This window comes from Salmo salar, chromosome ssa22 (genome assembly GCF_905237065.1).
Source record: "Salmo salar chromosome ssa22, Ssal_v3.1, whole genome shotgun sequence".
Lineage (NCBI taxonomy): Eukaryota > Metazoa > Chordata > Actinopteri > Salmoniformes > Salmonidae > Salmo > Salmo salar.
The window spans coordinates 19,703,171-19,716,006 of record NC_059463.1 but is presented as its reverse complement, the minus strand read 5'-3'; the positions used below and the strand labels follow the sequence as shown (position 1 = coordinate 19,716,006).

At 42.9% G+C, this 12,836-nt stretch overlaps 1 protein-coding gene across 9 annotated transcripts in view; it reads right to left on the bottom strand.

Annotated features, from left to right (window-relative positions):
* The window catches only part of LOC106583030 (membrane-associated guanylate kinase, WW and PDZ domain-containing protein 1), a 198,412-nt gene that overhangs the window by 84,763 nt on the left and 100,813 nt on the right, over positions 1–12,836 (bottom strand). For all 9 annotated transcript variants that reach the window (XM_014166771.2, XM_014166774.2, XM_014166772.2 and 6 more), the window contains exon 2: positions 360–476. In XM_014166771.2, the coding sequence (XP_014022246.1) occupies positions 360–476 (117 nt within the window). The remainder of the gene's footprint in view (positions 1–359; positions 477–12,836) is intronic.

Here is a 12,836-nt window from a genome sequence, read left to right as displayed (position 1 = left end):
GGCTGATTTAATGAATGACGAGGGTTGAGAGCATGAGCTCCATATTAATCTGGTTCCAATCGTCAGTGGGAGGAGACCACCATCTACTGCGGTCTGTGTGTGGTCCAGTGCTTACGACTCACCTAGTAATCTAAGTATTTTTTATTTTTGAGGGGAAAGAAGCTCACTTAAAACCTGACAACCATTCAGATGACTAAGAGACATACAGCAACATGAGAATGACTAGCCAAAACTACCAATGTCCAGTGTGAAGCTTCACCAAACAGCACAGAGTCCTTGCAAAGCTACCAATCAATTACATCAAGATGAGGAGGAAGAAGAGAACGATGAGGAGGAGTATAAAAGGGTGTGCTACTCACAAGGCACGGCGTGGCGGTAGAGGTTGTCTCGGATGGTCTGCTGCAGCTCGTGGTCCGGAGAGGACTTCTGGAATCGCTGGCTCAGATAGTGCTTCAGGTCCTTATTCAGCTTGTTTCCTGTAGACAGCCAGACAAACAGGAAGACGTGTGTTAACTACATCACAACACATCACAGGAACATAGATGCCATGTAACAACAACAAATCCAAACAACACGGCTGTCATGTATTTCGAGTGAACACAACTCTCAGTCCATTTCATCACGTCCATAGAAACCAGTCGGACGTGAATAAGCATGATATAACTGAGTAGACTAGACTGATCTCTCTCGCTCTATCCATGTTTCTTTCTCTCGGTCTTTGTATCGTCTGTTTGACACTGCATTGCACACCTTCCATAGTCACTCGGAGGGGTACCTGGCTAGCTCCCTATCTCCCAGGCTGTAGCCAGTCAGTCCTGTAGTCCCAGTGTTGCCTGGTTGCTTAGACCCCTCCCACAGCTAGGCCATCTGTCTCTCAGACATACAGTGGAAAGGCTAACTGTTAGCCGCTAACACAATGCTAGTCAGAGAGAGAGGAGCAAAACGGTTTCCTCTTGACACGTCACTGCGACACAGTCCTTGGGAGAGCCTAATGTACATCAATCCCAGGGAGCACGTTCTCACATGTTAATTTACACACAACATACTAACATATGCTGTGATATGATGAGCACCTTTTGCAATGGACTTAGGTTTTTTACAGTACATTTTTGTATAGGGTGGTGCAATAATGATTCAGTAAGCTCAATGACAAATCCCATCAGAACAAGCAGGAGGACAGAGGGATACTGACCTCCAATAAGATCCATGGTTTTCATTGTATGTGTGAGATTCTGTATGATGTAAATCCCTCTGTGTGATTGACAGATACAGGGCCTTCAGGAAGTATTAATACTCCTTAACTTACAGCACATTTTGTTGTGTTACAGCCTGATTTCAAAATGGATTCATTCATTTTTTTCTCTCTCACACAATACCCCATAAGTGAAAACATGTTTTTAGATTTTTTAGCAGATTTATTGAAAATTAAATAAAGATATATCTAATTTACATAAGTATTCACACCCCTGAGTCAAAAATTTGTAGAAGCACCTTTGACAGTGATTGCAGCTTTGAGTCTTTCTGGGTAAGTCTCTAAGAGCGTTCCACACCTGGATTGCGCAACATTTGCCCATTATTCTTTAAAAAAATTCTTCAAGCTCTGTCAAGTTGGTTGTTGATCATTGCTAGACAACCATTTTCAGGTCTTGCAATAGATTTTCAAGTAGATTTAAGTCAAAACTGTAATTCGGGCACTCAGGAACATTCTCTGTTTTCTTGGTAAGTAACTACAGTGTATATTTGGCCTTGTGTTATAGGTTATTGTCCTGCTGAAAGGTGAATTAATCTCCCAGTGTCTGGTGGAAAGCAGACAGAACCAGGTTTTCCTTTGAGATTTTACCTGTACTTAGCAAAATTCAATTTATTTTTTATCCTGAAAAACTCCCAGTCCTTAATGATTACACGCATACCCATAACATTATGCAGCCACCCCTAAGCCTGAAAATACAGAGAATTGTACTCAGTAATGTGTTGTATTGGATTTGGCCCAAACATAACACTTTGTATTCAGGACAAAAACTTAATTGCTTTGCCACATTTGTATTACTTTAGTGCCTTGTTGCCAACAGGATGCAAGTTTTGGAATATTTTATTCTGTACAGGCTTTCTTCTTTTCACTCTGTCAATTAGGTTAGTATTGTGGAGTCACTACAATGTTGTTGATCCATCCTCAGTTTTCTCCTAACACAGTCATTCACCTCTGTAACTGTTTTAAAGTCAACATGCTCAAAGGGATATTCAATTACTGTTTTTATTTTAATTTTAACCATCTACTAATAGGTGCCCTTCTTTGCGAGGCATTGGAAAACCTCCCGGGTCTTTGTGGTTAAATCTGTGTTTGAAATTCAGGCCATAACACAACAAAATGTGGGGAAAAGTCAAGGGGTGTGAGTACTTTCTGAAAGCACTGTACATTCTAACCACAATCTTTGAATGGTTGGATGCTGCTGAGCCATTTTTTGGCCTTATCGGTCCAACAAAGAGTCTGCTGGTGAATTAAAACCACCAGATTGCGTTGCCATGGAAACAGTGTGTGCGCATCACTGTGCAGGACTACTCTGCTGGTAAATAAAGCTAGAGGCCTCTAATACAATGATTAAGGTAGCAAGCCTAGCACAGACTTCTAGCACACTGCTCTGAGTGTACTGCAATGAAGGCTACTGCACTCATCCATCCAGTCACGCGAGACCCTCCCTCACCACATCTCCTCTCCTGCTGTGACAGATACCCGTCATCAGTGCCTCCACTATGCTAAAGTTAATGGCCTTTCCTCAAACTCATCCTGTTCTTCTCTGTCCTCTGGCTTTTGGGCCCAGTCACAGGAAAGTGTCAATTGCTTTGATGCTCTGAGATGTGTCCCTGCATGAATGATAACATTTTTCCCCGTTGAAAACCTCCATCTCTGGAAGTAAAGTCTGGCTTTGGCCCACCCTCTCCCATCCAGGCATATCATTGTGTCTTAACCCCTAAAACAGTTTACTCAGGCCAATGGATAGTCTTAGACACAAACAAACTGGACAGTTCCAGCAGCAGTCTGACCTCCATGACAGACCCGCAGCTAGCCTGCCAGTCTGTGGAGGCTGGCACCACCATCAGCACTCCAAGATCCAACCAACAGAAGACATACGAGGGCTAGGGAGGAGAGGGCCAAGGGAACAAGAGAAGTGAGAATCTTCATAGAGGCATTGTATTGGACATGGGATATGGCATTTTTCACATCCAAATCAATTAAGTTGAATTGATAAGACAGTACGGGAGCTACTGTGGAACAGGGGGCAGATTTAATCTAGCATACAGACAGTTACCCAGTGGGTACTAGTCTAAATCCAGCGAGACAAGACAAAGGGCTAACAGTGGCGACCTGGCTGGTGAATCACGGTCCTGCTCTGCGTTGCTTCCAGTAACCTCCAGTAACCTCCAGTAACCTCCAGTAGGCATTACATAACAACTCAATTGAGTTATGAATCTCTTGCTCTCGCAGGCTAACCTGATGGAAAAGATCCTTCAGAGAAGAACAAAATACATTCTTCAAAACAAGACAGGACTGAATGCTTGTGATGACACAGGGCCTTAAGACTGAAGCTTGATTTAGTAATTGATACCTATTGTACATTAAAAGGGAATGCAATACCTTAGACACATGCCAAAGGTCATCCATCCTATGCTGCACTGTGGTGAGCAATCACTAAATGCTGACCGATACTGACTGAAGATTAGAGCCACACCAATATGGGGAGGTAAAAGTCACTGATTACCGATATGTTGTTTTTAGAGGTGGAAAAACAAATTTTTTTCCCCAAAAATTGGGCTCCAAAGGATTAACAGACACTAACCCGGACTACACTGGGTCAGTTGTGCGCCTCCCGTTCACAGCCGGTTATGACAGAGCCTGGGATCAAACCCGGGTCTGTTAGTGACGCCTCAAGCACTACGATACAGTGCCTTAGACCGCTGCTCCACTCGGGAGGCCCGACCATCGGGTTCTTGGTCACCTCCCTGACCAAGGCCCTTCTCCCCCGACTGCTCAGCTTGGCCGGGCAGCCAACTCTAGGATGAGTCTTGATGGTTCCAAACTTCTTCCATTTAAGAATAATGGAGGCCACTATGTTCTTGAGGACCTTCAATGGTGCAGACTTTCCTGTCTTGGAGCTCTACGGACAATTCCTTCAACCTCAAGGTTTGGTTTTTGCTCTGACATGCACTGTCAACTGTGGGACCTTATATAGACAGGTGTGTGCCTTTCCAAATCATGTTGAAAAAATTGAATTTACCACAGGTGGACTCCAATCAAGTTGTAGAAACAGCGCAAGGATGATCAATGGAAACAGGATGCACCCCAGCTCAATTTTGTGTCTCATAGCAAAGGGTCTAATACTTATGTAAATAAGGTATCTGTTTTAGATTTTTAATACAGTACCAGTCAAAAGTTTGGAGTGTGCAAAGCTGTCAGGGTGGCTACTTTGAAGAATCTAAAATATAAAGTATATTTTGATTTGTTTAACACTTTTTTGGTTACTACATGATTCCATGTGTTATTTCATAGTTGTGATGTTTTTACTATTATTCTACAATGTAGAACATAGTAGAATTAAAGAAAATCCCTCGAATTAGTAGGTGTGTCCAAACTTTTGACTGGTACTGTGCATTTGGTCAAATATGTTTTCACTTTGCTGTGCATTTGGTAAAACCTGTTTCACTTTGTCATTATGGGGTAGTGTGTGTAGATTGATGAGGATTTTTATTTATTTAAACCATTTTAGAATAAGGCTGTGAAGTAACAAAATGTGGGAAAAATTCAAAGGTTCTAAATACTTTCCGATGGCACTGTAATATCGGCGCATTATCTGTGGAATAAAGACAGATACAAATATTTCTATGAAAGGATAATATCGGTCAACCGATTTATCTGTCAGGCTCTACTGAAGATATCAAACGGCAAACAGGAGCACACACAAACAGGTACATTCACATACTCAACATACTGTGTGTATACATGTGCCACACACACACACACACCTCTAGAAAGTGCTTGTTCAGCTGACTTCATGAGTCATTGACCGCAGAGAGCCCAGTGTGAGATGAGCGGTAGCACCACGTCCTTGAGCTAATCACTAATGGCCTAAATCATTTGTCTGCTGCTAGAAGACAAGGGCAGCCAGCATCTCTCAGATTATGTATCTCAGCTGGTAGGGAGAGTCCATTGGCATCACTACATTATGGGAAGACAGGACAGTCTGTACAGTAGCATGACAACAAAGGGATTGGCCAGCTGACATGGCCTGCTATGTAAGACCAGGTCAACCTACTGTTAGTCTCTGTCTGACATCAAGCTGCTACTCTACTGAGGATCCTACAACAGGGTCAGTATGCCAGTAGAGCTAATAAGCTAGCTAGACTAGCTTCCTTGTTCCACACCTTAATAGTACACACCCTAACAAACCTGGCCCAGATAATGGCCCATTCAGCTGTATCTCTGAGATATCATCAATAAACCCAAAACCTTCATCACGACAAAACCCAGTTGGTCCCCCTAAATCCCTCCTCAAAAATATAATTAGTGAATATATTTCCTCCAAACAGAGCCCTACTCGCAGAGATTTCCTTAAAGCCCCCCAACAGTGGGTAGGGTTTTAGTATGGACACACAACTATAGTATCCTCTGTCTCGTCTGGCTGAGCCACCATGTACTAGTGTTGAATGCAGAAATGGCTAATTATACAATGAACTCTTCAGCATGTTCATCTCAAACTTTGCTCTGCTAAGTGTGTCCTCCGGATAGCCTAATGATGCAGGGTTAATCACAGGCTCATTCATCACTTAAAGGAGCAGCAGTGGGATGGAGCTAGGCTACATGGAGGATGCATACCTTGACCCTAACCACTGGTCCTAGATCAGATATATTTCACTACCCGTGATTGCTAAGGTTAGGATCAGGGATAATCTGATACTAGATCAAGGCCTTCATTACCAGCAGCTGAAATCTCCCTTAGCGTTAGTCTCCGCTGGGACCCCAAATTATACTGTTATTTAATGAGAGAGAGTTCTCACTACGCTAAAGGCATGGTCATCAAGGCTCCCAGGCAATAAACATTCTCCTGGTACTGACTTACCTCATAACTGCCTGCCTGTTACTCACCATTCTGACAGACAGAACATGCACCCTGTTCACGAAAATGGCTCGCTCCTATAGACAGTGAGTCGCATGGCTTGTTATATCAAGCAGGCATTCAGTTACTGTTCGAGTGAACGTTAGAATGGGCAAAATAGTGACCTATGCGACATTGATCACCAGTTCCAATATCTCAGAAACGTCCGGCCTCATAGAATAGTGCGACAAACAAAAAAACATCCTGTCAGCGGCAGATTAGTGGGCAAAAACAGCTTGTTGATGAGAGGTCGAAGGAGAATGGCAAGAATCGTGCAAGCTAACAGGCGGGCCACAAACAGGCAAATAACGGCACAGTACAACAGTGGTGTGCAGAACGACATCTGGGAACGCACAAATCATCAGTCCTGGTCACAGATGGGCTACTGAAGCAGACAACCACACCGGGTTCCACTCCTATTAGCTAAAAACAAGAAGAAGTGGCTCCAGTAGGCACGTGATCACCAACACTGGACAAATGAGAAGTGGAAAAACATTGCCTGATCCGACGAATCCCAGTTCCTGTTGTGTCATGCTGATGGCAGAGTCAGGATTTGGCATAAGCAGCACGAGTCCATGGCCCCATCCTGCCTGGTGTCAACGGTACAGGTGTAATGGTGTGGGGAATTCCTGGCACACGTTAGGTCCCTTGATAACAATTGAGCAACATTTCCATGCCCTGAATAGTTCAGGCTGTTCTGGAGTCAAAGGGGCGGGGGGTGGCGGGATGGGGGTCCGAGTTGGTACCAGATGGGTGTACCTAATAAACTGGCCATGGAGTATATGGTCTCAACACTGAATGACAAAACATGCACCATACTTATTGAATTATTGAGATAGTGATAAGCACATTGTGAATAATTGTACTACTCTCTTCCTTTCTTTCTCCCCCTTCCTCTAGGCCTGTCTCTGTCTCTCTACTTACATCTCTCGGCTCAACACTGCCCTCTGTGTTCCACATCATTAAGCCTCTCTTGCATCACCACTGGGCCCCGTCGCCATGGCAACGCCAGTGGAATTAGCATGCATACTGCGGTGGTGACAGATAGCGAGCCTGGTCTGCTGCCCCCAGCTGGAACACTGGAAAACTACAAACACATCAGGCCACATCAGGAGTGCTGTAGTGTTCCTGATACACAGTTCTTCTAATGAGTTTCTGGAACAACTCTAATGAATTTCTGTTAAAGTATCAGGTGCACACTCCACTGAAAATGAATCATTGTATAGCTGACCTGAAACCACACACAAAGGGATAATAATATCATTGTTCATTCCACTACATATGTTCACAGCCACACACCTTTCACCAGGGGTGATTAATCAAGAGACAGGCAAAGGGAACACAGCCCTATAATCAAATATTCTATAAGGATCTAAGGGATTAAGCGAGTGTAACACTGCCCCCCCCCACACACACATTTTATCTACACCCAATGGCAAAATGTGTAGAATTGGGGGGTGGGGGATGTGGGTGCACAGACCCGCAAGCCACTGCGGCCATCGTGATTTCAGATGTTTTGTGGCCCTCACCCCCATCAAAGATGCCCATCCCTGGTCTACACTGAAACACACAACAAATGGCTGCTGATATACACAGCTGTATTTTTTGATGGATTTGTTTATTCTGTTGGGGAAAATGTAGTCATAGAATGTCACCTTAAATCCAAGACCTGGGATGGAGAGAGAGAGGGATTATCATTTCTAGTTTAAATTACTTATTGCTTAACTGAGGCCATGGGCACACAACACCGGCCTTGGATCAGCAGATGAGGAATGGCAAACGTGACAGAGTAATTTATAGGTCGCTATCAATAAACGTCACAATACATTGCAGAGTGTTCGATTTGGCTGCTCGGGGGAGGTGACCCCCAGCTCCGCAAAAAAACATTGACAACTATAGCACATGCTGTTTTCAAGGGATTGGTAAATAAATGTTAGAAATGCTTTGTTTTAATATCATCACTATCATCAGAGTTATACAGCTTTTTATTGATCAAATCATTTCAGATATGTGAGGGTTGCCTATTCATTTGGCATGTAGCTAGATAGTCAGTCAGAGTTCTGACATCACCACTATAGATGCAAGAAAATCAAACAATATTTGCATATAGCCATCTAGTTTATCCCCTGAAAGTTAGCTTGTTAACTAGCCTTATTGACATGATCTGTTATTAGCTAATCAATTTGTTCATCAATCAATGTAGCCTTGCAATCATGTCACTCAGCAGCAATTGTGATTAAACACTCAAAAACAATGGTAAAAAAGGGGATAATGTTAGCCAACTTCGCTAGGTAAGCCTACGTTGGTTGGGGGGAAAAATACATTAGGTCTCCTTACCACTATGTTTAGCCAACTGTACAACGTTTCTACCAGTAGCTTGCAAAGAAAACATTATCAGCTAACAGTACATCTGCAAATGCACCCTTTTGATGCTTGACAGGCAGAGCGCCCACAAAGGATGGAAAATTAACCTAAACCACTTACACTTGTCAGGAATAGTTCCCTTTTATATCACTCAAATATCCAATTAACGGTGGCAAATATTGAGAGATAGCATCAGGCTAGCTTCACGTATCTGAAATGACATGATCAATTGCTTACATCAGCCAGAAGCTGTTGCTGGTATTTGACAGTGGAGAAGGAGTGCATGGCAGTCAAGTGGTCTCTGCATTAGTTCAGGTACTATTTCCTTGGCAGGAAGTTTTCATTAGAGATGGACCACGGTGCTCTGCAGTGGATGGACAGGATACAGGACTCCAATGCCCGCATCTCCCACTGGTACCTTCCCATGCAGCCATACAGGTTCACCATCAGCTATGTCCCGGGAAAGGACAATACCACAGCTGACTTCCTTTCCTGCTGGCCCGCCAGCTGGAAACTAGAGGGGTGGTGTGTGACGGCTGCACCGCGAGCTAAACAGTAAAAACCACTTCCTAACAAATATCCTTTTCATTTTATGCACATTAACACTCACTTTGCACTAAACACATAATGGGTTCTATTTTCGGCTGGCGTTAAGACGGCGCTAGTGTCAAACACATGTTAGTTTGCAATTCCGCCATGTAAAAACTGGCGCACTGGCATTTTCCATCCTTAAAGCCAGGTTCAGCAATTCACCTGTCATATATCAGCTCGCTTGTGCTCAGATGGGCGGGGTGGTAATATTTGAGGTGTGTCCCTAAAAACATGATCCAAAGTGCTAATTTCATGCAGCACTAATAGAGATATTTAAGACCAACCAAAATATTTTGGGGGATTTATGTGCATGAAACAAGAGTAGCCTAAATTGTTTTTTTGCTTTTGGTGCCTGTATACTTAACACACACACACACACACACACACACACACACACACACACACACACACACACACACACACACACACACACACACACACACACACACACACAAATCGGAAAAACATTAGTTTTATATATATATATATAAAAAATTACTTCATCAAATAACACTTTCACGATGCATCAGTGATATGGCAGGAGATGTTTTGAAACAATTACTGCTTCACATACAAGCCAGTGAATTCTATGTGTTACAACTGGATGAGTCAACAGACGTGTCGGGCCTGGCGCAACTCCTGGTATATGTCTGTTACGTTTATGGGGGGTCAATTAAGGAAGACATCCTCTTCTGCAAACCACTGGAAACCAGGACAACAGGAGAGGATATTTTTAAAGTACTGGACAGCTTTGCGATATCAAATGGACTTTGGTGGTGTTGGCATCTGTACTGATGGCGCAAAAGCCATGACAGGGAGACATAGTGGAGTGGTAACACGCATGCAAGCAGTTGCTCCCGACGCCACTTGGGTACACTGCAGCATCCACCGAGAGGCTCTTGCTGCCAAGGGAATGCCTGACAGCTTGAAAGATGTTTGTGAAAATGGTTAACTTTGTTAAAGCAAGGCCCCCTAACTCTCGTGTATTTTCTGCACTATGCAATACTATGGGCAGCGACCATGTAACGCTTTTACCACATACAGAAGCGCGCTGGTTATCAAGGGGCAAAGTATTGACACGTTTAAAAAAAATTGAGGAACAAGCTTAAAGTTTTCTACCCTGACCATCATTTTCACTTCACCGACCTCTTGCATGATGATGAGTTTCTCACACGACTGGCCTATCTGGGTGATGTTTTATCTTAACCTGAATGATCTGAATCTAGGATTACAGGGACTCTCCGCAACTATATTCAATGTGCGGGACAAAATTGAGGCTATGATTAAGAAGTTGGAGCTCTTCTCTGTCTGCATTAACAAGGACAATGCACAGATCTTTCCATCATTGTATGATTTTTTTTGTGTGCAAATGAACTTAAGCTTATGGACAATGTCAAATGTGATATAGTGAAGCACCCGAATGAGTTGGGTGCACAATTACGCAGGTACTTTCCCCAAACGGATGAGACAAACAACTGGATTCGTTATCCCTTTCATGCCCTGCCTGCAGTCCACTTACTGATATCTGAACAAGAGAGCCTCATTGAAATTGCAAAAAGTGGTTCTGTGAAAATTGCATTTAATCAGAAGCCACTGCCAGATTTCTGGATTATCCTGCTTTGGCAAATCACGCTGTTAAGACACTGATGGCCTTTGCAACCACGTACCTGTGTGAGTGGATTCTCGGCCCTCACTAGCATGAAAACTAAATACAGGCACAGACTGTGTGTGGAAAATGATTTAAGACAGACAATACAACCCAACATTGCAGAGTTATGAGCATCCTTTCAAGCACACCCTTCTCATTAACCTGTAGTGAGTTATTCACAATTTTCGATGGACAAATAAAGGTTTTATATGTAAGATGGTTAAATAAAGAGCAACATTATTTATTATTATTATTTGTGCCCTGGTCCTATAAGAGCTCTTTGTCACTTCCCACGAGCAGGGTTGTGACGACAACTCACACTCATTCTTATGTTTAATAAATGTATCCTATAGTGTGTGTGTGGTGTGTGTGTGGCAGGCTTACAATGATGGCAAAAAACAACATTTGAGAGTGCGCTGACCCTGGTGCTAGAGGGGGTACGCAGCTGGAGGTTGAATGTTTGGAGGGGTACGGGACTATAAAAAGTTTGGGAACCACTGGTCTAGACTGTCAATAAAGGGTTTGGCTCCTGAGACCACTTGGAAATACATCTTAATCGCCAAAGCTTTATTAAAATATCAAGTTTGAGAGGAGTAAAACCGTGAGCTGACATTCCTTTGTTTATCCATGCATTGTATGCAAGCCCACATTATTTTAGCCATGCAGGTCTCGTTTTGGATGTGCATAAAATGCTCCATAGTCTACGTTGTTTTAATATTAAATGCCCAAGGGGAGCAATTTTGGTGCCTGTAAGTGTGACATTGCCTATTTAAAACAAGTTGTTTCATTTGGTTTAGAATTTGATTAGAATTATTTGTTCTCTTTTTAGGCCTTATCAATAATTAATTTAATCTTGCTTATTAAATGCAATTTCCAATAGGCATAGTCAGGGGCGAAAATCTGATATCAACTTTGGGGGGGACAATTACATGAAATTTTCTCAAGAGCAATTCCTGAGGGGGACACCAAAAGTAGTGCTGTAACACATAGCCTACATTGTAATATGGTAAATGTATATTGAGGAAACAAAGAAATAAGGTGTTTGCCGTACTCCTAACTACGGGTCCCCAAAACTACACAACTACTCACAACAGCAATACCATTGCCTTTAACAAATCTTAGTTCAGTCACCAGTTTAAGTTGAGAGTGGGGGTATCCATGGCATTTTACAATCATGTTCCTATTTTACATAATGTTGCCAAACAAAGACTCAACAAACTTACCTGAGACTCCGTCTCTGCCAGTCTGTCCCTGCATATCTGTCCCCAACTCTGCTGTCTGTGTGCCATCTGTTGCCTGCTCTGCCTAATGACATCATTGTGAAACATTTCCATTAGATTACGCTGGAAATGCCTTTACACGGAACCCAAACCAGCTGCGCGCGTGTGCCATCGTGTATGCATTTAATTTGTCCCTCTACACCAAATGCGACCACAACACGCAGGTTAAAATATCAAAACAAACTCTGAACCAATTACATTAATTTGGGGACAGGTCGAAAAGCATTAAACATTTATGGCTTATGGACAACAAAGTCAAGGTATTGGAGTGGCCATCACAAAGCCCTGACCTCAATCCTATAGAAAATTTGTTGGCAGACTGAAAATGCGTGTGCGAGGGAGGAGGCCTACAGTTACACCAGCTCTGTCAGGAGGAATGGGCCAAAATTCACCCAGCTTATTGTGGGAAGCTTGTGGAAGGCTACCTGAAACGTTTGACCCAAGTTAAACAATTTAAAGGCAATGCTACCAAATACTAATTGAGTGTATGTAAACTTTTGACCCACTGGGAATGTGATGAAAGAAATAAAAGCTGAAAGAAATAATTCTCTTTACTTTTATTCTGACATTTCACATTCTTAAAATGAAGTGGTGATCCTAACTGACCTAAGACAGGGGATTTTTACTAGGATTAAAATGTCAGGAATTGTGAAAAACTGAGTTTAAATGTATTTGGTTAAGGTGTATGCGAATTGGAGTACGTCTGGGGATTCTGGGATGATGGTGTTGATGTGAGCCATGACCAGCCTTTTAAAGCATTTCATGGCTACAGATGTGATTGCTATGGGGCGGTAGTCATGTAGGCAG